The sequence below is a fragment of the Thamnophis sirtalis genome, unplaced genomic scaffold, assembly GCF_051295495.1.
Source record: "Thamnophis sirtalis isolate CommonGarterSnake01/CBP01778 unplaced genomic scaffold, rThaSir2_p1.2 scaffold_4, whole genome shotgun sequence".
Classification (NCBI taxonomy): Eukaryota; Metazoa; Chordata; class Lepidosauria; order Squamata; family Natricidae; genus Thamnophis; species Thamnophis sirtalis.
The window spans coordinates 130673364-130699012 of NW_028261384.1; the positions used below are offsets into that span (position 1 = coordinate 130673364).

The window sequence follows — 25649 nt, forward strand, 5'->3', positions numbered from 1 at the left end:
CCTGAAACACTGTGTTTAAAGTGTTTTTAAGCAGTGCTTTACAAGGTGGCAGCTGCTTTTCAAGCCAGTAGCAGCCCCTCCCCTACTCATCCACGGCCCTGGATCACTGGCGAGATCACCTCTCAGTCAGCTGGCCCTCCCCAGCGCCCTTCAGCCTTACCTTCGGCAGCAGCGGTGCGATCAGAAGTGCAGCTCAACCAGTGGAATAACTAACCAGAAGTGCAGCTGGAGCGGATTCTTGCTGGAAGAGAAGGCCAAAGGTGAGGGGTGGTGGAGGGGCATCCCACCACTCCGGGGGCCGGATACTTTGCATTGGTGGGCCGTATCCGGCCCGCGAGCCATAGTTTGAGGATCGGTACAGTAGAGAACAGTAGTAATGGCAGCTCCAGGATGCTCTGTTGAGGTTCAGTCCAAGGCTGTCTGACCCACCGCTGGCAGCTGCTGCAGGAAGATGTAGCCGTTTCGGCATTGTGTCCTTTGCAAAATGACTCCGGGAGAGATCAGGCAGGAGCACCCAGTGAGGGACCAACATTCTTTGTTTCCATTGCTGCTTCTCTGGTGTGGTGTGTCACAAATGGACCAGAGTCTCAGGTTGATTAGTTTAGAATGCTAGCAAGACTTCCTGTTAGCCTGCCTTCCTGCTATCATGTTTCCCCAAAAATTTTGACCCCCCCCCCCTGAAATAAGCGCTTGGCCCTATTTTCGGGGAGGTCTTATATTTTTGTGGTGCAGGAGGCATTGGTCACCTCGTGGCTGCTGCTGTGTTGCAGTATTTGGGGGGGGCTTGTTTTCGGGGGAGGGCTTATTTTAGCGCCTGTGCTCAAAAGCCCGATTGGGCTTATTATCCACGGAGGGCTTATTTTTGGGAAAAGAGGGTAGATAATGCACTCAGTGACTGCCAACACCCTAAACAGGAATGATCCTTGGCCCCATTTATTGAGAAAGGGATAGTTTTAGTAGAAATCAATCCCCTTGCAATAGTGCATCGCCAGAATCGCGCACCAAACTCCCTAAGTTCAACTTTTCCCTCCCTTAACTGCAACACACACACACACACACACCTGTTCTGACCCCCCTCGTCCCACACCAAAGCACACTCCGAGCCAAAGATAAGTTATGGCATTTAATTAACAGACAGACAGGTCCTTTGCAGCAAACCGGCACAGACAAGCTTAGGTAGCAATCCAGCACAGATAAGCCGTGGCAGCAATCCAGCCAGCCAAGCTCACAATAATGTTCTCCAACATTAGTTCCTGCGTTGACTTCTGCAAGAGGGGCGTGTGCACAAGCAGTCCTTTTTATAGTCTGGAGAGGAGCCTAATGACCACCAGCTGAGTGCAATTACCTCCTGTACTTGCGCAACTGTTCCTGACGCCTATTAGCTCTTCAGTGCCGGGCATCCAGGAACAACTCACTAGTAGCGTCCGGATCACTCTCCCTTGTCTCCTCCCACTGGTCCAAGGCTCAGGCGCCTCCTGGTGGCCAACCAGCCTCTCTGCGCCCTGCTCGAAGTCGGAACCCTGTCCAGGGTCCTCCACCTCCTCCAGAGCCAACTCATAGGGCCCCTCGCTGTTGGAGTCTGGTGGCAGCTCCAACGGCTCCTGCTGGGCCACAACACACACCTATGATCAATCAGGTTTCAATTAAAATATTTTCAGAACAGATCACTTCAACTTTGATATGCAGCTGCCTTCTTCTCCTAGAAGGGTAACCTTGAAGCAGCATCTCCGGGAGATACCGAAGTTATTTTCGCTTTCCCCCATAGCATTCTTCCTCCTATCCACTCTCCCCATGGCAGACTGTAAAAAGCACATGCAAATTTTGAAGTAGCAGCTGACACTGACCCTCTGGCTGATTTCTTTTTCTCCCCTCAGAAATTGATCCCAAAAATTACCTTACCTATTACAAACGAGCCACCATTTACCTGGCTATGGGCAAGTTTAAATCAGCATTGCCGGATCTCTCCAAAGCTATTGAACTCAAGCCGGACTTCCTTGCGGTAAGTTCTTCTTACTTTCACCCTCTGTCCAAGCCAGTGGTGGGTTGAAGGCGGTACGCCCCGGTATGGGCATACTGGAGCCAGCCCAGAGCACCGGATACCGTTCGGGTACGGTGCTCCGGAGGGCTCACCCGCCCTCCTGAGCTCCTTACCAGTGTTTAAAGGCTTCCGTGCAGGCACATGGCGCATAGAACGCCTGCGCAACTCCGCAGAGCAGCTGGAGCATCACAGAGGCACTAAGTTTCATGCACGTGCTGCGCGCATCCATGAGGACGCTGCCGGCCCCGTTCCAACCATACCAGTTGGAACGGGATTTGCAACCCACCATTGGTCCAAGCTGACATTAAGCAGAAGGGGACTCTTAAGGGAAAATGAGATTATTCTGGTCCCAAAGTGCTGACCTAGTCTTTAAAACAAACAGACCACAGACTGTTCTAATTTGGGGCAGTTAGTCAGTGGCTAAACACTGAGCTTGTCAATCAGAAAGGTTGGCGGTTCGAATCCCTAGCATCACGTAACGGAGTGAACTCCCGTTACTTGTCCCAGCTTCTCCCAACCTAGCAGTTCAAAAGCACGTAAAAAATGCAAGTAGAAAAATAGGGACCCCCTTTGGTGGGAAGCTAACAGTATTCCGTGCGCCTTCAGTGTTTAGTCACACCAGCCACATGACCACGGAGACGTATTCGGACAGTGCTGGCTCTTCGGCTTTGAAACAGAGATGAGTACCACCCCTAGAGTCAGGAACGACTAGCACATAAACTTAAAATGCACAGTTTGAATTTCCGAGACATTATTCTCATGTTCAAGTGCTGATTCCTTATTTCACTTAAATTTGCACTGTGTCTTTGAAATGTTTGCTCATTTGCAATTATATTCTCTAATCCATCCTTGAAATTCAGCTAACATTTAATCAATCCAATCCCAGCATGCAAATTTCAGTTAACAATCTACATGCTTAATTTGGGGGTGCACTTTTTAAACCAGGGATTTAATTATTAACCACATGCAAGGGGAACCTTTACTTTTCGTTGGCTATGAAGGATCTGGTCTTCTCCATTTCCACAGGCCCGGCTTCAGCGAGGCAACATCCTTCTGAAACAAGGCTACACCCAGGAAGCAAAACAAGACTTTGAAGCCGTGGTAAGGAAAATATCTTTTTCAAGAAACATTTGGAGGAATCATGTTCATCTTCCCTTCCTAGCTGGGTAGGGTTTAAAGACATGCAGGTGTCGTTGAAAATGCCATTCCTCGGTAGCAACAACTTCAGTTAGTAAGCAACATGGTTAGCTGGCAGCCTGAGTTTCTGGATTAAAATATCTTTTCAAAATACAGAAGGAGGGGTGGGTGACCAAGATTATCGGCCTACTCAATAATCTGAGTGTGTCTCCAGCCACAAATGGACCGTGTGTTGGAATCTACCCATCCCATTTTGATGCATCATCCATGATGACCTGTCATTCTCCTCTTGACATCTCGAGGGGGGGGAGGGAAGGGGGGGTTGGAAGCAAGACTTTTAAATGTTTATTCCTGTGAGATCTTCAGCAGCCTGAAATCCATACGGTGCCCAAACTCCAGTGTTTTCTCTGGAGCGAGAAAGCCCTGGTTTTTAATGGACAGTAATTGCAGACTAAATGTTAGCACTCCCAATGAAAGAAGACTCTGAGGCTTCCTCAAAGGTCCATTTTATTTGTTGTTGTTGTTAGTTGCGAAATCGTGTTCGACCCATTGCGACCCCATGGACACGCCTTCCTGTCCTCTGTCATCCTCTGTGGAGTCCATTGAAACTCATGCTGACTGCTTACGTGACTCCATCCAGCCACCTCGTTCTCTGTCGTCCCCTTCTTCTTTTGTTCTCCCATCTTTCCCAGCATTAGGCTCTTCTCCAGGGAGTCCTTCCTTCTCATCAGGTGGCCAAAGTATTTGAGTTTCATCTTCAGGAACTGGCCTTCTAAAGAGCAGTCAGGGTTCATCTCCTCTAGGACTGACCTGTTGGATCGCCAAGGGACTCGCAGGAGTCTTTCCAGCACCGGAGTTCAAAGGCCTCCATTCTTTGGCGCTCAGCCTTTCTTATGATCCAACCTTCACAGCCATCCATTGCAACTGGGAAAACCATCGCCTTCCCTATATGCACTTTTGTTGGCAGGGTGATGTCTCTGCTTTTTAGTATGCTGTCTAGATTTGCCATAGCTTTCCTCCCCAGGAGCAAGCGTCTTTTAATTTCTTGGCTGCAGTCCCCATCTGCGGTGATCTTGGAGCCCAGGAAAATAAAATCTGTCACCACCTCCATTTCTTCCCCATCTACTTGCCAGGAATGGAGAGGGCTGCATGATCTTAGCTTTCTTAATGTTGAGTTTCAAGCCAACTTTTGCACTCTCCTTCTTCACCCGCATCAAGAGGCTCTTTAGCATCTGGGAAAACCTGAATCTAAAAGCTTCCGGGCCTGACACTTAAGAGCTCGAATGACGATTGTTTTTCTACCCTACGCATTTCAGACATTTCTTCTTCGATCCTATCCACGTTGTGCCACGATGATCGTTGTTTGTTTTACGAGTTTCAATTTGATTCTTTCGCTAGCTACCCAGAGTGTCTCTGGAGCTGGGTGGAATAGAATGCATTGCTAAATAAACAAACCGCTGTCCAGATCTATTTGACCTGAGCATTTTTCTTTAACATATGCCACAAAGGAATGCAAACAATGTGCATCCTTTTATATGCAGTATGTATCATGTAACCTTTTTTATTTTAATTTTTTTAAAAACCAACACTTTCCCCAGCTCAAGAGCAATCCGGATGATGCAGAAGCCACGAACCAGCTTTCCAGAGTCACTGAGCAAGAATTTTCCATGCAAGAAGCTCAGATTGCCTTTCAGAAAAAAAACTATGTGGGAGCGGTCAGTTTTCTGGATCGAGTCATTGAGGTACCTTCTTAATTCATCTTCTCTAAGCGAACGTCGTCTAGTTTAGTTTAGTTTTCGCTTACTTTAGAGTTTTAGAGTTTTATTTGGCATTTATAGGCCGCCCTTTTCCCTGAGGGGACTCAGGGCGGCTTACAACTCGTGGGAGGGAGTGCAAGACAAAACATAAAATTCGTGAATAAAATAAAATAAAACAGTAAAACACAACATTCATTCAGCATTCAGGCGGGGCGAATTGGGATCTTATCCCCAGGCCTGACGGGATAGCCAGATCTTAAGGGCTGTGCGGAAGGTCTGGACGGTGGTGAGGGTACGAATCTCCACGGATGCCTTTGCACCTCGTACAACGAAATTAAATGCCACTTTCAGTGTATATGTATATGTATGTATGTATGTATGTATGTATGTATGTATGTATGTATGTATGTATATATATATATATATATATATATATATATATATATATATATATATATATATATATATATATATATATATATATATATATATATATTGTGTGTGTGTGTGTGTGTGTGTGTGTGTGTGTGTATACACAGCCTAACTCTGGAACGCCTCAAGCAATTTCAACCAAACTTGGTACACAGATGACTTACCCTCTGGAGAAAAATACTGTGGGGGTGAGACACCCCTAACATCCTTTGGTGTGTGTGCTCTGTTAAGATGCAGTCTGTTGTGCCTTTAAATGGCTTCTACTGTACTGCCGTAAAATGTCTTGTATTGTACTGCCATAAAATGGCTTCTACTATACAGCACTGTGGAGTTGCCATGGTAATGGCTTCACAGCACTCCGCAAGGGGGCTCCCTCTGGTAAGGAGGAAAATCCAACATTAGAAATTAGACTAATGACTGCAAGGCCCTGCAGGCAATATTTAAAAAAAATTTTTTTTTTCCAAAAAAGGGTAATGTTTCCCAAGTGTTGGGTTGTCTGATGGCTTTGTCCAGCCACCCAACTTCAGATTGATTGTATGGTTGTAAGATGGTGGCGTTGTGGCTCTGTTGCAGCACACCTGCACAAAACATACCATATTTACCAGAGTATAAGACGCACCAAGGTTTTGAAGAAGCAAATTAAAAAAAAAAAGTTTTTGCATTCTGCAAACCTCCCAAAAACGGCCCGTTTTTTGGGAAAACAGGCCCATTTTTTTTTCCAAAAAAAGGCATGAATAGCCCTTAGGAGGGGGGCAAAAACAAGCAAAAAATGGCCTGTTTTTTGCAAAAACGGGCCCCCTTTTTGCCAAAAAAGGGTGGGGCATGGATAGCCTTTAGGAAGCTTATAGAGTGCTCTTGGGGGTGGGGCGGGGGAACAAAATTGAGCAAAAAACAGCCCATTTTTCTGCCCTACCCTTCCCCCAGAAGCACTCTGAAAGCCTCCTACAGGCTCTGCACAGCCATTTTGGTGAAGGGTCTCTAGCTTGAGCAGGGGATTGGATGTGAACAGGATGTCAAACTCAAGGGGTGCTTAGATCTGGCACGTAGAAATAGTCACAATAGAATTTTTTATTAGAATCGAATTTATTATTGGCCAAGTGTGATTGGACAAGGAATTTGTCTTTGGTGCATATGCTCTCAGTGTACATAAAAAGACAAGATACAAATATAGCAAAGGACCGGCCCGCGGTGCCTCTGCTAGTTGCACGTGGCTCCCCCCCTCCCTTTCCCACCCCTTCGCGCCCCTTTTTGGCTGACAGGAAGCTATCAGAACAAACTAACTCGTGTTTGAGCATTCAAGAAGGGGCAGGAGAGGAGAAAGGGAAAGAGGAAAGGCACAGAAAAAGAAGGAAAAATGGGAAGAGAGCAAGGAAGGAAGAAGGAAAGGGGAAGGAAGAAGAAATTAGAAAGAAGAGGGAAAGAAAAAGAAGGGAAGGGAGGAGATTATAATGACCAAGGGAGGGGTGGTCTCAGGGAAGTTCTGCCTTACCACTTGGCTACTTCTCAAACACGTCCCATGTCATGCCTACCGTAACCACGCCCCACGACCCCCCACCAACCTCGCCCTCTGAAGTCAAACACAGCGCTGATGGAGCCCTGAATGAAATTGAGTTTGACACCTCTGGACTAGAAGACCTTCAAGTTCCCTTCCAGCGATAATGTTGATGTTACCACAATTAGGCTGAGCAAAACCATTGCCCCTCCCTCTCCTACCCCCCGGCTTCCTTTCAGATCTCTCCGTGGGATCCAGAATCCAAAGAGCTGCGCTCCGAGTGCTACCTCCACCTCGGGGACTACAACAAGGCCATCATGGACTTGAAGCCCACCACTAAGCTGCGGAATGACAACAGGGCCGCCTTCCTGAAGCTCAGCAAGCTCTATTACAACTTGGGAGAACACGAGGAGTCCTTAACGTGAGTGTGACATGTGAATCCGATGATGTGTGTGTGCGTGCGCACACTTTTGGTATACTTGGGTAGCAGTTGGGCAACACACAGACATTTCTACGGATGAGAAGGTGATCAGGAAAATATGACCGTGTTTCCCCAAAAAAAGACAGAGTCTTATTTTCTTTTGACTCCCCCCAAATAAGCACTTGGCCTTATTTTTGGGGAGGTCTTATTATTTTTGAGGTGCAGAAAACAGCAAGCGTGGTCACCTCACGGCTGCTGCTATGTTGCAATATTTTCCGGGAGGGCTTATTTTCGGGGGAGGGCTTATTTCAGTGCATGCGCTCAAAAGCCCGATTGGGCTTATTATTTGGAGAGGTCTTCTTTTCAGGGAAACAGGGTAGAATGTGCAGAAATGAATAGGTTAACACAGGGACGTGCAGGCAGGGGAGGCAGAGCCTCACCACTGTCATCATGAAAAGAAAAATGTAAAAGGAAAAAGGCAAGAGCTGAGGGCAGGCTGAGCTAGTTGCTGCCAAAGTCACCATGGATGACTCTGCTTAGTGCTTAACTGTTTAAAAAAGCCTCCAAAAAAGTTCCCTCTACAGGAGGCAGCAGGAGAACGAGGTGTCCGAAGACGTCTCCGTAGTCATGTGACCGGCATGTTACCTTCCCACCAAAAGGAGCTCCCTATTTTTCTCCTTGCATTTTTGACGTGCTTTCGAACTGCCAGGTTGCTGAAGCTGGGACAAGTCACGGGAGCTCACTCTGTTACGCGGCGCTAGGGATTCAAACTACTGAACTGCTGACCTTTCTGATCGACGAGCTCAGCGTCCTAGCTACTGAGCCACCGCGTCCCTGAAAGATAGATAGATAGATGTAAAAAGTTAATTATGCATATAGCCACGTGTTCTGACCCCCTCCTCCGTCCAGTAACGAAAGCCAAGACATGCTTAATGAGAATGTCCTTTAATAACAAGACCAGACTTTCGGTGGCTGAAACCCAAGTAAACAAACAGATAAGGACCTTGGCAGCAAGGCCGACAAACCTTGGCAGCAATTCAGACAAACTCTGGAAGCAATCCAGCCTGCCAAGTTTGTTTCTCTTTAGTCAAAGCGTTGACTTCTGCAAGAAGGACGTGGCACAAGCAGTCTTTTTTATAGTCTGGAGAGGAGCCTAATGACCATCAGCTGAGCGTAATTACCTCCTGTAATTACGTTGTTCTTGACGCCGAGTAGCTCTTCGATAGCGTGCATCCTGGAACAACTCACTGTTGGTTTCTGGATCACTCTCCCTTGTCTCCTCCCCACTGATCCAAGGCTCAGGCGCCACCTGATGGCCAACCAGTCTCTCTGCGCCCTGCTCGGAGTCGGAACCCTGTCCAGGGTCCCCCACATCCTCCAGGGCCAACTCATAGGTCCCCTCGCTGTCAGAGTCTGGTGGCAGCTCCTACAGCTCCTGCTGGGCCACAACAGCCACGTATGTTATACGATAACACACAAAAACAACATAGTCTAGTTTGGATGTAAAATTGTACATGTCGGTGATTGAGTCTGTTCGGAAAATGTGGTTTGCAAACCACCATAGCATTTTATTAGCCCTTCAAGGAAGGCCAGGTCAAGAAAAAAAAAACAGGTATGAAAGCTGAAATTCCCAGAAACCTTTTGGTTGATATAGGGTATAAACACAGCCCCTTCAAAGCCTAACAAGAGTTTTCCTCTTTTTTTCCCCTCCACTCCGCTTGTATGCCAAATAAACTCAAGGTGGGGTCATCTTGAGTTTCTTCTCCTCACGCTCAGACTGACTCATCCTTTCTGAAACTTCCCCTTTGATGTCGGGGTTTATTTCTTCCCTGTTCTCAAGGCCAAGTTTGCATTCCTTCACCCACGCCAAACCCAAATTAGGGAAGTCACATGGTGGCTTCACAGAATTTGGGAGCCCGAGTCAGTGTACCATAAACGAGCTGGCTTTCCTTCCCAGACATACCCGTAGTTTTATTTATTTATTTTTTAAAAATATTTTTTAATGTGTCATTTTTCCTTTAACAGCCGTACATTGTATCGTATTGGACAGTGTATCGTCTGGGTCAATGTAATTGTTCACAAAGCTAATCATAATAATACAAATTAAATAATATTGCAGATGATACCAAGGTGGCAGGAATAGCCAACACTCCAGAAGACAGGCTTAAGCTACAGAAGGATCTTGACAAACTTGAACATTGGGCACTATCTAATAAAATGAAATTCAGTGGTGAAAAGAGTAAGGTTCTACATTTAGGCAAGAAAAACGAAATGCACAGGTACAGTAAAGGTGGTACCTTGCTCAATAGTAGTAATTGTGAGAGGAATCTTGGAGTCCTAGTGGACAACTATTTAAATAGGAGCCAGCCGTGTGCAGCAGCTGCCAAAAAAGCCAACACAGTTCTAGGCTGCATAAACAGAAGGATAGAATCAAGATCACGTGAAGTGTTAATATCACTTTATAATGCCATGGTAAGGCCACACTTGGAATACTGCATTCAGTTTTGGTTGCCACGATGTAGAAAAGATGTGGAAACTCTAGAAAGAGTGCAGAGAAGAGCAACAAAGATGATTAAGGGACTGGAGGCTAAAACATATGAAGAATGGTTGCAGGAACTGGGTATGTCTAGTTTAATGAAAAGAAAGACTAGGGGAGACATGATAGCAGTGTTCCAATATCTCAGGGGTTGCTACAAAGAAGAGGGAGCCAAACGATTCTCCGAGGCACCTGAGTGTAGAACAAGAAGCAATGGGTGGAAACTAATCAAGGAGAGAAGCAACATAGAACTGAGGAGAAATTTCCTGACTGTTAGAACAATTAATCTGTGGAACAGCTTGCCTCCAGAAGTTGTGAATGCCCCAACATTGGAAGTCTTTAAGAAGATGTTGGATAGCCATTTGTCTGAAACGGTATAAAGTTTCCTGCCTAGGCAGGGGGTTGGACTAGAAGACCTCCAAGGTCCCTTCCAACTCTGCTATTGTATTGTATTGTATAGCCATACATATTTTCTGGACAGTGTATTGTCTGAGTCAATGTACTTTTTGCACAATGCTAATCATAATAATACAATTAAATATACATAATCATAGTCTTCCAAATTCTAATCTTAATTTGCATGTTGTAATTATAATGAACTAACTGATAACCTGGAGTTGCCTGGGCATTTATTTTTCTTATCTTGTGTTAGACAGGAAAGGGAATGAATGATATCTATAGTGTCTCGCAACACCACCGCCAGCGCGCGCATGCGTGCATGAGCCCACCCCCCTGGGCACCCCATTTTGGGCCTAATAGGCCTCCTTGCAGCCTCCTGGGAGCAAAACCTGGCCTTTGGGGGGGCTTGCACCACTCCCACTGTGCTCCCCTTAACACCCGCACATGTGTGGCAGAGACCCAAAAGTCAGCTGGCCAATGGGAGGCACGGTAGAGCTAAGCTGGGTTCTGCATGCCACCTTTGTGGCAGGACACACACACACACACACCTCGAGTGGTGATAAGGGTGTGTTACCCCCACTGTATATGTTCTCTTTGTCACGTTCTCATCGTACGCCAAATAATAATTGTGCAATTTTGGTTATTTAGGGTATTGTGTGTGTTTTAACATTGTGAACTGCCCAGAATCATGTAGGGGGCAATAAAATAATAAAATATAATACAATAAAATATAATAAAAGCTTCCTAATGGAATAAAAGCACCTGAGGGCAGGACAAGAAGCAATAGGTGGAAACCTGTTAGGTTTCCTGCCTAAGCAGGGGGTTGGACTAGAAGACCTCCAAGGTCCCTTCCAACTTCTGTTCTATTCTATTCTATTCTAGAAATAGCTTGGAACAAAGGACAAATTTCCTGACAGTTAAAACTGTTAGGTAAGCTCCCTGTTGGGAGAGCGAGTACGTTCAGCGAAGCGTTGTGAGAGTTTTGTTGGAGAACACACAAACAGCATACAGAGACACCGCAGTTTAAATAGACTTTTACTTTTGTGGAAATAGAGGTATCCGAGTCCATCAAACAGTCCACGTCATACACGGATAATTCAGTCAGTCATCAATGTCTTTCAGTTAAGGGATAATCCAAATAACATAGTCCAGCATCATATAATCAGTTCAGCATTCGAAATTTGCTAACAGTTGCAAAACTTACAATAGCTCACGACACTCAGATCAGATCAGCTCCACATCTAACGAAACAGAGAGAGAGCTAACAGTAATTCTGTCTCCCTCTTATGGCCGATTGAGGAAACAGCAACCAATCACATTTTACAGTATGATTTAAAGAAACAGGTATAGCATTGTTACATGATTTATATATTGCCAACCCAACCGTTAGATTATATTCCTAACAAAAACAATCAGTGGAACCATTTGCCTCCAGAGGTTGTGAATGCTCCAACACTGGAAGTTTTTAAGATAACCATTTGTCTGAAATGGTATAGGGCAGCGGTCAGCAACCCATGGCTCTGGAGCCGCATGTGGCTCTTTCATCCCTCTGCTGCAGCTCCCTGTCGCCAATCAGCACCACAATTTTGAGAGGAGCTTCCGGGTTTTTTGGGGGGGGGGGAGCAGGGTGCGCCAGGAGGCGAGTATGGCAAGGGATGGGTTTTCCGGTCAGCTCCACAATTGATAAGACTGTTGGTTAGAACAGGTAGAGGAAAAAGGACGCCGTGCTAGGAGGGGGAACTGGACTTTTGGTCGGCAGAGGGGGGCTTCCGGTTAGGATCTTTGTGGCTCTTTGGGTGTTTAAGGTTGCCAACCCCTGCTATAGGGTTTCCTGCCTAAGCAGGGGGTTGGACTAGAAGACTTCCAAGGTCTCTTCCAATTTCTATTCTATTCTCTGCCTCAGTTTCCCTGCTTGGAAGGCTTCAAATATCTCCCTCTTTTCAATTCTCACTCTCTACATTTTTCCACCCACAGCCAAGTGCGGGAGTGCTTGAAGCTGGACCAAGATGACAAGGACTGCTTTTCCCACTACAAGCAAGTGAAGAAGCTCACCAAGCAGCTGGAATCCGCTGAGGAGCACATCAAAGCTCAGAGGTGATCTTCCCATCCTGTGTTTTCTGTTTGCGCGGGTGCCCATATCCAAGCTGACTTCGGCCTTAACTGTTGTTGAGATTTCTCCAGCCACCTTTGTGCCCCGCCTTAACTACCTTTTAACATTCTCACGGAGGTTGCGTGGCACAAGCACCGTGGATTAAAATCATTGGGCATGCTGGTAAGAAGGATATCCTTTTTGTATTCTGAACCAGGCTTCCCGAGAGCATGAAGCAAACTCCTGGTCCTGACAAAAAACCCTTTTATTAATTGACTGTGAATTCTGCTCATTCACATCCAGCAAAGTCTTTCAAGGGAGGATTTACAGTCACAGACCTTCTCTGGCTTGGAGAGCTGCCAGGCCGAGATCTGCAAAAGTTGGCCAGGAGTCTCGGAGAGTCACAAACCAATTAAGCGAACGAATTGTCTCCTGCAAACTCCACTCCCCTTTTGCTTCTCTTTTATTCCCACTGGGAGGGGCCATTCATCGTCCACCTGTGGCCTTACTCCCAAGTCGACCCTTGTTCCTTAGCTGTTCCCTTCATCTGGCAACTCTGCGCATGTGCACACTGGGAAGAGGCTCCAGCTGTTTGTCTGCCTCACTGATGTCTGACTGATAACTGGCATATGGCTCTGGCCCCCTCTCTGCTTCCGACACAGAGCTCACATCAGAGCCTTCCCCAGATTCCAGGACTGGCCCATGTTCCTCCCCAACCTCCTCACTGTCCCTGAATCTGTTGCCAGCTCCGCTGCCCGCTGGTGACCCGTAACATTCTGATTGAATCCCAGAAACAGGATCAAGGGATATAGAGGTCTGCTTTTGATGATACCTGTTAGGTAAGCTCCCCGTTGGGAGAGCAAGTACGTTCAGCGAAGTGTTGTGAGAGTTGTGTTGGAGAACACACAAACCAGCATACAGAGACACTGCGGTTTAAATAGGCTTTTACTTTCATGGAAATAGAGGTGTCAGAGTCCATCAAACAGTCCAAGTCATACACGGATAAGACAGTTAGTCATCAATGTCTTTCAGTTAAGGGATAATCCAAATAACATAGTCCAGTAATCGTATAATCAGTTCGGCATTCAAAGTTTGCTAGCAGTTGCAAAACTTACAATAGCTCACGGCACTCAGATCAGCCCAGCATCTAACGAACAGAGAGAACTAACAGGCATTCTGGCTCCCTCTTATGGCCGATTGAGGAAAACAGCAACCAATCACAGTTTACATTATGTTTAAACAGGTACAACAACATTGTTACACGATTTATATATTGCCAACCCAACCTTTAGAATTATATTCCTAACAATACCTATTTCCCAAATCATGCCTGTGGCCCTACTGAGGTCCATTTTCGCCGGCAGATGCACCACAGGCCGGCCCTCCGCTGTTTCCAGGGCAGCCCCGTGGGCCAGATCTAAGCACCTCACGGGCTGGATGTGGCCTGAGAGCCTTGAGTTTGACAACCCTGCTCTAAAGTACTATTCTGACCTAGGCTTCCCCGAAAAGCACGAGGCAGAGTCCCGGTCCTGACAAAATCTCGTTTATTAAAAGAAGGTGAATTTCTCTCATTCACATTCAGCAAACAGTGTTTCAAAGGAATATTTATGACTACGACCTTATCTATCTTGGAAAGCTGCCATGTAAATATTTTCCAAATGTGGTGTCTGTGCAAGGAAAGACACAGTCTGGCTTTGAAGAGCCAAGGTGGCACAGTGGTTAAATGCAGCACTGCAGGCTACTTCAGCTGGCTGCAGTTCGGCTGTTCAAATCTCACCGGCTCAGGGTTGACTCAGCCTTCCATCCTTCCGAGGTGGGTAAAATGAGGACCCGGATTGTTGTTGGGGGAAATATTCTGACTCTAAACCGCTTAGAGAGGGCTGAAAGCCCTATGAAGCAGTATATAAGTCTAACTGCTATTGCTATTGCTATTGGGCACAGAGTCTCTGAGATTCACGGACAGATCTTCACACTCCTGAAACGAATCTAATGACCGAACGAACAAATTGTTTCCTGCAAAAGCCCACTCCCCTTTCGCTCCTCTTATTTCCTATGGGAGAGGCCATTCACAGTCCACCTGTGGCTTTAGTCCCAAGTCTTCCCTGATTTCTGAGTTGTTCTTTTCTTCTGGCAACTCTGTGCATGCGCACACTGGGAACAGGCTCTAGCTGTTCCTCTGCCTCACTACTGTCTAGCTCTGAAGGCACCTGATCACTGCCAGACAGCCTCGGCCCCATCTCTGCCTCTGACGCAGAGCCCTTGTCCGAGCCTTCCCCAGCCTCCAGGACTAGCCCATGCTCCTCCCCAACCTCCTCACTCTCCGACTCTGCTGCCAGCTTTACTATGGGGCGGTATATAAATCTAAATGCTCTTGCTATATCATCGTTCCCTATCTGTGTCCCTTATCCAATCTTGTTTCTTCTTTGCTGCTCCCTAATAACAGATACGCAGATGCCATCGAGAAGTACAAAGCCACCATGAAAACAGAACCCAGCGTAGAGATCTACACCATCAAAGCCAAAGGACGGATCTGCCACTGTTTGTCCAAGGTAGAGGCTGAACCAGGGAGAATTCCTTTGTAATGAATCTGGGTTTGGGTCCCTGTCGATGAGCCATCCTCTTTGGGAAGCTGCCTGTGTTGGTACAATGGGACCAGAGGCCGAAAGAAGCGCGAATGCTTTGCTTAATCTCATGAAGTTGAAATGGGGATCGGTGCTTACTATCAGGCCTCTGTCTGTCTGGTTTTATTGCTCACCTAACTGAGATTTCGCTTTCTTTCTGTATGGCAGGGATGTCAAGGCCCGCAGGATACTTAGATTTGACTTGTAGGACTGCCCTGAAAATAGTAAAGGATTGCCCCATGGGGTACTTACCATATTTTTCAGAATATAAGACACACCTTTTTTCCTCAAACAGAGGCTGAAAATTTGGGTGTGTCTTATACATTGAATACAGCATTTTTTTGCCGTTTTCCGACTTGTAGGACTCCCCTGAAAATAGTGAAGGATTGGCCCATGGGCCAGCTCTGCTCCACGGGGTACTTACCGTATTTTTCAGAATATAAGACACACCTTTTTTCCTCAAACAGAGGCTGAAAATCTGGGTGTGTCTTATACATCGAATACAGCATTTTCTGCCATTTTCCGACTTGTAGGACTGCCCTGAAAATAGTGAAGGATTGGCCCATGGGCCGGATCTGCCCCATGGGGTACTTAGATCTGGCCTGTATGACTGCCCTGAAAATAGTGAAGGATTGGCCCATGGGCCGGACCTGCCCCATGGGGTACTTACCATATTTTTCAGAATATAAGACACACCTTTTTTCCTCAAACAGAGGCTGAAAATCTGGGTGTGTCTTATACATCGAATACAGCATTTTTTTGCCGTTTTCCGACTTGTAGGACTGCCCTGAAAATAGTGAAGGATTGGCCCATGGGCCGGATCTGCCCCATGGGGTACTTAGATCTGGCCTGTATGACTGCCCTGAAAATAGTGAAGGATTGGCCCATGGGCCGGACCTGCCCCATGGGGTACTTACCATATTTTTCAGAATATAAGACACACCTTTTTTCCTCAAACAGAGGCTGAAAATCTGGGTGTGTCTTATACATCGAATACAGCATTTTCTGCCATTTTCCGACTTGTAGGACTGCCCTGAAAATAGTGAAGGATTGGCCCATGGGCCGGATCTGCCCCATGGGGTACTTAGATCTGGCCTGTATGACTGCCCTGAAAATAGTGAAGGATTGGCCCATGGGCCGGACCTGCCCCATGGGGTACTTACCATATTTTTCAGAATATAAGACACACCTTTTTTCCTCAAAAAAGAGGCTGAAAATCTGGGTGTGTCTTATACATCGAATACAGCATTTTCTGCCTCCCAAAATCCCACCCCCTTCACCAAAATGGCTGTGCATACCCTTATGGAGGCTTTCAGAGAACTCCTGGGGGCTGGGGAGGGCAGAAATAAGCAAAAAATGGACCGTTTTTTGTCCGGCCCAGCCCCCAGCAGCACTCTATAAGCCTCCATAAGGCTATGCATGCCATTTTTTTGACAAAAACCCAGCCCGTTTTCACAAAAAATGGGCCTTTTTTTGCTTTTTGGGGAGCCCCCACTCCAGGAGCACTCTGCAACCCCCCCCCTCAAGGCTATTCATGCTTTTTTTTTTTTTTTTTTTTTTTTTGAAGAAAAACAGGCTGATTTTTGTGAAAAACGGGCCCTTTTGGGGAGGTTTACAGACTGCAAAAAAAAAATTTCCTTAGGGAAAGCTCTTTAACCGATTGATGAGAATTAGATTGATCAAGTGCTGTGCCAGCAGAAACAAAGTCTCAGGTGCTGCAGATTATCAGCGATTTCCTTCTGCAGCACATGGATAGATACACCTGGAAACATCTACCTACCTACTTACTCTCTCTCTCTCCCTACCTATCTACTATATTTCTCTATCTATTTCTCTCTCTCCATCCCTCTACCTACCTACCTACATTCTCTCTCTCTCTTTCCCTATCTACCTATTGTATTTTTTTCTCTATATATATATTTCTCCCTCCCTCCTTATCCCTTTATCTACCTACCTACTTTTTTTAAATAATTGCCTTTTCAAAACCTTGGTGCATCTTATACTCCGGTGCGCCTTATACTTCGAAAAATATGGTAGATCTGGCCTGTACGACTGCCCCGAAAATAGTGAAGGATTGGCCCATGGGCCGGATCTGCCCCATGGGGTACTTAGATCTGACCTGTAGGACTGCCCCAAAAATAGTGAAGGACTGGCCCATGGGCCGGAACTGTCCTGCGGGGTACTTAGATTTTGCCTGTACGACTGCCCTGAAAATAGTGAAGAATTGGCCGTGGGCCGGACCTGCCCCATGGGGTACTTACCGTATTTTTTGGAGTATAAAACGCACCATTTTTCCTCAAAAAAGAGGCTGAAAATCTGGGTGTGTCTTATACATCGAATACAGCATTTTCTGCCTCCCAAAATCCCGCCCCCTTCACCAAAATGGCTGTGCATACCCTTATGGGGGTTTTCAGAGAATTCCTGGGGGCTGGGGAGGGCAGAAATAAGCAACAAATGGGCCGTTTTTTGTCCGGCCCAGCCCCCAGCAGCGCTCTGTAAGCCTCCATAAGGCTATGAATGCCATTTTTTGACGATAAACGGGCCATTTTTTGCTTGTTTGGGGGGGGGGCATCCCCCCTAGGAGCACTCTGCAAGTGAAGGATTGGCCCTCGGGTCGGATCTGCCCCGTGAGGTACTTAGATCTGGCCTGTAGGACTGCCCTGAAAATAGTGAAGGATTGGCACGCAGTGCCTCTGCCAGTGAAAACAGAGCCCGGGGGGGCACACCCATTTTCGCTGGCAGAGCGCTGCAGGAGGCCATCCCAACCGAAAACGGAGGACGGAGTGGGGTGTCCAGGCCACCACAGCTGCCCCAGACATGAGTGACATATCGAACTGGACATGCCTACCCTGGACACGCCTTCCCAGCCCCCCCAAGTCAAACACAATCCTGATGTGGCCCTCAATGAAATCAAGTTTGACACCCCTGCTGTATAGCAATAGTAGTAGTACTTAAACTTATATACCACTTCACTGCTTTACAGTCCTTTCTAAGCAATTTACAGAGTCAGCCTATTGTCCCCCTGCCCCCCCCCCCCCCCGGCAGAATCTGGGTCCTCATTTTTACCCACCTCGGAAGGATGGAAGGCTGAGTCAACCTTGAGCCTGGTGAGAATCAAACTGCTGGCGGTGGGCAGAGTTTGCCTGCAGTACTGCATTCTAACCACTGTGCCCTGGGAAAGCTTGGTCCTTGATCTGCATCCTTTGGCCAAGCTGATCCTTTCCAGATGTTTTGGAGAACCATGCCAGTCAGAGCGAATAAAAATAGCAGTTATAGCACTAGCAGTTAGACTTATATACCGCTTCATAGGGCTTTCAGCCCGCTCTAAGCGGTTTACAGAGTCAGCATATTGCCCCCAACAACAATCCGGGTCCTCATTTTACCCAACTCAGAAGGATGGAAGGCTGAGTCAACCCTGAGCCGGTGAGATTTGAACAGCCGAACTGCAGAACTGCAGTCAGCTGAAGTAGCCTGCAGTGCTGCATTTAACCACTGCGCCACCTCGGCTCTCTTCTCTGGATCAATATAGAAAAAATGTGGAAACGCTAGAAAGAGTGCAGAGAAGAGCAACAAAGATGATTAGGGGACTGGAGACTAAAACATATGAAAAACAGTTGCAGGAACTGGGTATGTCTAGTTTAATGAAAAGAAAGACTAGGGGAGACACGATAGCAGTGTTCCAATATCTCAGGGGCTGCCACAAAAAAGAGGGAGTCAAACTATTCTCCAGGGCACCTGAGGGTAGAACAAGAAGGAATGGGTGGAAACTAATCAAGGAGAGAAGCAACATAGAACTAAGGAGAAATTTCCTGACTGTTGGAACAATTAATCAGTGGAACAGCTTGCCTCCAGAAGTTGTGAATGCCCTAACACTGGAAGCCTTTAAGAAGATGTTGGACAGGGTTAAACCCTAGCCTGAAATGGATCTATACTAGTCTCCTTTTTATTTCTTTATTCGTTAAAATATAAATGCAACGCACCCAAAAATAGCTTGTCGCAAAAGTGACAGCCTGCGAAGGAAGGCTCCTGGGTTGGGCCCAAAAGGTGAAAGCAGAAGCCGTATGCTCCGTCCTATATTTGGGTATAGGCCAGGTTGCCCTGATTTTTTTTTTAAAAAAAACCCACTTTACTCTCTGTTGCAGAGCAAACGGACTGCCGAAGCAATAGATCTCTGCAGCGAAGCCCATCAGCTTGATCCCAGAAATATCTTCATCCTGCGTGACCGAGCAGAGGCCTTCATCCTTAACGAAGAATTTGAGAAAGGTCAGTATCCGAGAAAGCTCATGGCCGCTACGTTAGGGAGACTCATCCGATTCATTTCTTCCTCCTTCCATCCCGGGGTTAACGAATTCGCTTATTTACTTTTTTTTTTCTTCTTCCGTTCAGTCATGTTTAACTCTCAGAAACTGCCTACCCCAGGCATGTCAAACTCAATTGCATTGAGGGCCATATTAGGGTTGTGTTTGACCTCAGAGGGCCGTGGGGAGGACATGGGGGGGGGGGCGTAGGCATGGTCGGGGGTGATGGTGAGCATTGTTAGGTAAACTCCCCGTTGGGAGAGCGAGTATGTTCAGAGAAGTGTTGTTAGAGTTGTGTTGGAGAACACACAAACCAGCATACAGAGACACTGCAGTTTAAATAGGTTTTTACTTTCATGGAAATAGAGGTATCAGAGTCCATCAAACAGTCCAAGTCATACACGGATAAGACAGTCAGTCATCAATGCCTTTCAGTTAAGGGATAATCCAAATAACATAGTCCAGTATCATATAATCAGTTCAGCATTCAAAGTTTGCTAACAGTTGCAAAACTTACAATAGCTCACGGCACTTTCTAACAGCCAGCTTCCAAAACACTCAGATCAGATCAACCCAGCATCTAAGGAACAGAGAGCTAACAGTCATTCCGGCTCTCTCTTATGGCCGATTGAGGAAAAGCAGCAACCAATCACATTTTACAGTATGCTTTAAAGAAACAGGTACAACATTGTTACATGGTTTATATATTGCCAACCCAACCGTTAGAGTTATATTCCTGACAGGCATGGCGCGGGACTCGTGTCAAGGGCGGCACCTGTGGTGGCCAAGTGCTAAGGCAGGAATTCCCTGAGACCAACCATCTCTCATTATAATCTTCCTTCCTTCTCTTCTTTTCCCTTCCCTCTTCATTCTTCTTTCTTCTTCTTCTCTTTCCTTCTTTTTCCTTCCTTGCTCTCTTCCCATCTTTTCCTTGGTCTTTCCTCTTTCCCTTTCTCCTTTCCTGGCCCTTCTTGCATGCTCCAATGGAAAAGGAGAAACAGTTCTCCTTTTGTTTTGTTTTTAGCTTCTTTTGATAGTCATTGCCAGCGAAAATGGGACCCTCCCCCTGCAGCCCATTTGGGCTGGCAGAGTACTGCAGGAGGCCATTTAGGCTAAAAACAGGCCGGGGAGCGAGGGGGTGTCCCGTTTTTTCTAGTAGAGACACCACGGGCCAGCCCTCTGCTATTTCCAGGCTGGCCGCGCAGGCCACATCTAAGGCTGGATCCGGCCCATGGGCCTTGAGGTGACACCCCTGGCCTAGATGAGTCCCTGCTGGTTTCCAAAGTGAGGCGTGGGAGGAGTCACACATGGGTACTAACACAGCCCTTTTTCCCTGGAGACTGAGGTAAATCTTGAGGCCACACCTCCAATCCTCCACTGACCTCCCAGATTAACCTCAGTCTCCGGCCCAGAAGGAGCGTTTTACCTGACTCTCCCTCACTTACGAAGACTAGGGTTTTTGGCAAGGCTTTTCCCGAAATGATGTCCCACGGTCTTTTCCTTCCTTCCTTGGAGTGTACAACTAGTCCAAGGTCGCTCAACTGGCTTCGTGCCTTAAGCAGGACTAGAACTCCCAGTTCCTAGCCTGCTGCCTTAACCGCTACGCCAAACTGGTTTTCTGGCTTTTTACCTTTACGTTTCTTGGCAAACCTTCTCGTCCCAGTCGAACCACTTTCTGAACGCAAAATACAGAAGCCATGCGAAGCGAGCCCGCTTGTTCATTTCCAGCCCGCCTAAAAATCTCATCCAGGGGGAAAGAAATGCGATTCCAAACGCCTCAAACCTGGGAGTATTTTTTTTTAAACCCAACAGTTCATTATCAGCAGGGAGAAAAATGCGACCCCACACAGAACAATTCCCCAAATGGAATCTCAAGATCACGTAAAGTGTTAATACCACTTTATAATGCCTTGGTAAGGCCACACTTGGAATACTGCATCCAGTTTTGCTTGTCATGATATAAAAAAAGATATTGAGACTCAAGAAAACAGGGCAGAAAAGAACAATAAAGATGTTTAGGGGGCTGGAGGCTAAAATGTATAAAGAAGGGTTGTAGGAACTGGGTATGTCTAGTTTAGTGAAAAGAAGGGCTAGGGGAGACATGATAGCAGTCTTCCCATATTTCAGGGGCTGCCACAAAGAAGAGGGAGTCAAGCTATTCTCCAAAGCCCCTGAGGGCAGGACAAGAAGCAATGGGTGGAAACTAATCAAGGAGAAAAGCAACTTAGAACTAAGGAGGAATGTCCTGACAGTTAGAACAATCGATCAGTGGAACAACTTACCTCCAGAAATTGTGAATGCTCCCACACTGGAAGTTTTAAAGAAGATGTTGTATAACCTATTTGTCTGAAGTGGTGTAAGGTTTCCTGCTTAAACGGGGTTGGACTAGAAGACCTCCAAGGTTCCTTCCAACTCTTCTATTCTATTCTATTCTATTCTTCTGTTATATTGTGCTACAATTGTACACCTAATTCTACTTCAGATTTTTTTTTATGTAGTTAGGGGAGAGAGATGAGGCTCAGTAGCAATTCCTCTAGAGTCTCTCTTTCTCTCCCACCCCCACCCTCTCTCTCTCTCTCACACACACACACACACACGGACACACACACACACGGACACACACCAGATGGATAGGTGTACACTCCAGTCCTCTTTCTTTCATTTTTTTTCACATTTGGGAGGTTAAGGAGTAAAATATTTGCCTTCAACGTCAGTGGAGTTTCTGAAGTCATCCAGGCCATGGTTGTCCCAAAGATGGGGTTTTTTTTCTTCAAGAGGCAGCTGAACATTCTTGGTTTTTAACCTTTGAAAACATTTTTCTTCTCGTCTAAGGAGCTTAAAAATGTTTTCAAAGAAAAAAAAAACCCATAAAGTTCAATTGCCATGGGGGAAGTAGGGGGGGGGAAGCCTTTTTGGGATGGTGCCCTGAACTTAAAGTACCTAAAATGGATCCCATGGGATTAACACTGTGTCTAAAGAGTCTCTAGAAAGAGTGCAGAGAAGAGCAACAAAGAGGATTAGAGGACTGGAGACTAAAACATGAGGAACGGTTGCAGGAACTGCATATGTCTAGTTTAATGAAAAGAAGGACTAGGGGAGACATGATAGCAGTCTTCCAATATCTCAGGGGCTGCCACAAAGAAGAGGGAGTCAAACTATTCTCCAAGGCACCTGAGGGTAGAACAAGAAGCAATGGGTGGAAACTAATCAAGGAGAGAAGCAACTTAGAACTGAGGAGAAATTTCCTGACAGTTAGAAAAATTAATCAGTGGAACAGCTTGCCTCCAGAAGTTGTGAATGCCCCAACACAGATTCAGACAGTGAGGAGATTGGGGAGGAACATGGAGTCTGGGGAAGGCTCTGATGAGGGCTCTGTGTCAGAGGCAGAGAGGGGGCCAGAGCCGTATGCCAGTTAGCAGCTGCCTTCAGAGTCAGACATCAATGAGGCAGACGAACAGCTGGAGCCCGTTCCCAATGTGCGCATGCACAGAGTTGCCAGACAAAGGGAACAGCTAAAGAACAGGGGCCGACTTGGGAGTAAGGCCACAGGTGGATGATGAATGGCCCCTCCCAGAGGAAATAAAAGAGGAGCGGAAGGGGAGTGGAGTTTGCAAGAGACAATTAGTTCGCTTAATTGGTTAGTGACTTTCTGAGACTCCTTGCCAAGTTTTGCAGATATCGGCCTGGCAGCTCTCCAAGCCAGATAAGGCCCGTGACTGCACATCCTCCCTTGAAAGACTTTGCAGGCTGTGAATGAGCAGAATTCACTGTAAATTAATAAAAGGGTTTTTTGCCGGGACAAGAAGTTTGTTTCATGCTCTTGGGGAGTCTTGGTCAGAACAATGAAAGTCTTTGAAGAGTCAAAGCTGACAGGGGAGGAAGCTTCCACGTTGAAAGAATTAAAACTGGCCTTCTTTTTAAAAAATCTCCAGCCATTGAAGATTATCAAGAAGCGAAAGAATTTGATGCTGAAAATGAGGAATTAAAAGACGGGCTCGAGAGAGCGCAGAAACTGCTGAAGCAGTCCAAGAAGAGGAACTATTACAAAATTCTCGGAATTCAGAGGTAAGCAGGTTCATCTCTGGTATCCGGCATCTTTCACAATCCAGGATTAAAACTGCTGAGAGGAATTCCCCTGTAATAGAACATTAAAAGCTGCACTGTACTATAACCATGAAGGTTGAAGTCCTGGTTTAATGATTTTGGGAAGCCAGAAGAGCTCTGCTGCACTTTTGTCACCTCAAAGTTTCTTTCTACAAGGGAAAAAAATAATAATCAATTGACATTAACAACGCTATCTGGCCTGAACGAACAGCACATTCAGCCAAGCCATAGCGTGTTGACTAAGCCATAATAGCTTGTTCTCACCCAAGCCATAATTGGTAGGTTCAAGGTAAAAAGGTAAAGCTTCCCCTCGCGCAGATATGCTAGTCATCCCCGACTCTAGAGGGCAGTGCTCATATCCGTTTCAAAGCCGAAGAGCCCCGAACGCCGCCTCCACATCTCCGTGGTCATGTTCCCGGCATGATTAAACGCCGAAGGCGCACGGAACACTGTTACCTTCCCACCAAAGGTGGTTCCTATTTTTCTACTTGCATTTTTTTTATGTGCTTTCGAACTGCTAGGTTGGCAGAAGCCGGGAAAAGTAACGGGAGCTTACTCCGTTACGCGGCGCTAGGGATTCGAACCACCCACCTTTTCTGATCGCATCTTAGCCACTGATCGCATCTTAGTCACCGCGTCCCGCTTTGTAGGTTCAAATATAGACCCAAAGAAATGGACCACATTATGATTTAGAATTGTGGAGTCCCATGAGAACTTCTCAAATACTTCTGAACTAAAGGTAAAGATTTCCCCCGTCCAGTCGTGTTAGAATTTAAGGGGCAGTGCTCATCTCTGTTTCTTAGCCGAGAGAGCCAGCATCGTCTGAAGATACTTCTGTGGTCATGTGGCAGCATGAATATACGCCGACATGCATAGAATGCTGTTTCCTTCCCGCCGAAGTGGTACCTATTTATCTACTCGCATTTGCTGCTTTCGAACTGCTAAGTGGGCAGGAGCTCAACCCATCGTGTGACACTCGGGTCTTGAACCTTGGCTGCCAGGGTTCACAAGTTCAGCATCTTTACCGGCTGAGCCATTGCACCTGCCCCCACTGCTGAACTACAATTCCCCAAATCCTCTATTTGTGACCCTGCTGGCTGCCGGGAATTGTAGATCACAACTTCTGGAAGCACCCTAAGTTCCCCATCTTGGATTATCTTTATATATTAAGTGAGAAGGGGGGGAGGGGGAATAACACCGCCTGGGCTCTACACTCTATATGGAAATGTTCTTAAAAATAATAGTACCTATGTGTATGGATATAAATCTCCAATAATTATAGCATTGCGGACATAACTGTAGACAAAAAGAATAATTTTGGTTGCTGCTTTTTATTGTACCTCCCGCAATCTGCTATTCTCCCTGCCCTTCATATTCCTGTGGTGGCCTACAAGCTGCCCGCGGAGCTGGTGGAAGACACAGAAAATGAGGAGGTTGGGGAGGAACCTGGGCCGGTGCTGGAGTCTGGGGAAGCCTCTTATGGATGCTCTGTGTCCGATGCAGAGATAGAGCCAGGGCCCTCGGACACTTCCCAGCCACCAGAGAGGCAGGCTGCCTTTGGAGGCTGATATGAGTGAGGCGGAAGAACAGTTGGGGCCTGTTCCAGATGCACTTATGCGCAGAGCAGTTAGAAGAGGTGAGCAACAGAGGACAAGGAGCGGACTCGAGAAGCAAAGCACACGGAGACACTGAATGGCCCCTCCCTGGCTGGGGAATAAATAGAAGGAATGGGGAGCGATTATCGCAGGAGACAACAGTTCGTCTTTCTGAAGATCTTGCTCATGTTGTTTCGTGCCACAAAGTCTGCTTGCCAGAACTTAATTTGATAGTTTTTCATCTGGGAGCTCAACGGCCTTCTTGCAGTTATCGCAGGGAACTGATAAGGTCTGTCACTGCAGTTAACTTCTTGAAGGACTGTTGCCTGGACATTTCGGTGGGTGAAGCCAATTAATTCACAAGAAAGAGGGGGTTTTGGTGACCAGGAGTCTGTTTCTTGATTCTGCTAAGGCTGGATCAGAACAATTCCCACCAGCAGAAAAATGACAAATGGAGCTTCCCTTGGGTATGAGTCATAACATGGAGCTAATTTTTGGCCCCCAAGAGGTGATGCTTCAGATCTATCCTATCCTAAACAGGCCTCTTTCTCCTGCCCCACACCCCCTCCCCAGGAACGCCAACAAGCAGGAGATCATCAAAGCATACCGAAAGCTGGCTCAGCAGTGGCACCCCGACAATTTCCAGTCGGAAGATGAGAAAAAGGAAGCCGAGAAAAAATTCATTGATATTGCAGCTGCTAAAGAGGTCCTGACAGATCCAGGTAACAGG

The 25649-nt window shown here is 46.6% G+C and overlaps 1 protein-coding gene across 1 annotated transcript in view; it reads left to right on the top strand.

The window, feature by feature from the left end:
* LOC148046603 (dnaJ homolog subfamily C member 3-like) overlaps positions 1 to 25649 on the top strand; it is a 33485-nt gene that overhangs the window by 4673 nt on the left and 3163 nt on the right. Inside the window, exons 3-11 of the mRNA XM_087714160.1 lie at positions 1875 to 1999; positions 3065 to 3139; positions 4774 to 4917; positions 7096 to 7277; positions 12187 to 12306; positions 14745 to 14850; positions 19065 to 19185; positions 23153 to 23285; positions 25493 to 25641. Coding sequence (XP_087570286.1) covers positions 1875 to 1999; positions 3065 to 3139; positions 4774 to 4917; positions 7096 to 7277; positions 12187 to 12306; positions 14745 to 14850; positions 19065 to 19185; positions 23153 to 23285; positions 25493 to 25641 — 1155 coding nt within the window. The remainder of the gene's footprint in view (positions 1 to 1874; positions 2000 to 3064; positions 3140 to 4773; positions 4918 to 7095; positions 7278 to 12186; positions 12307 to 14744; positions 14851 to 19064; positions 19186 to 23152; positions 23286 to 25492; positions 25642 to 25649) is intronic.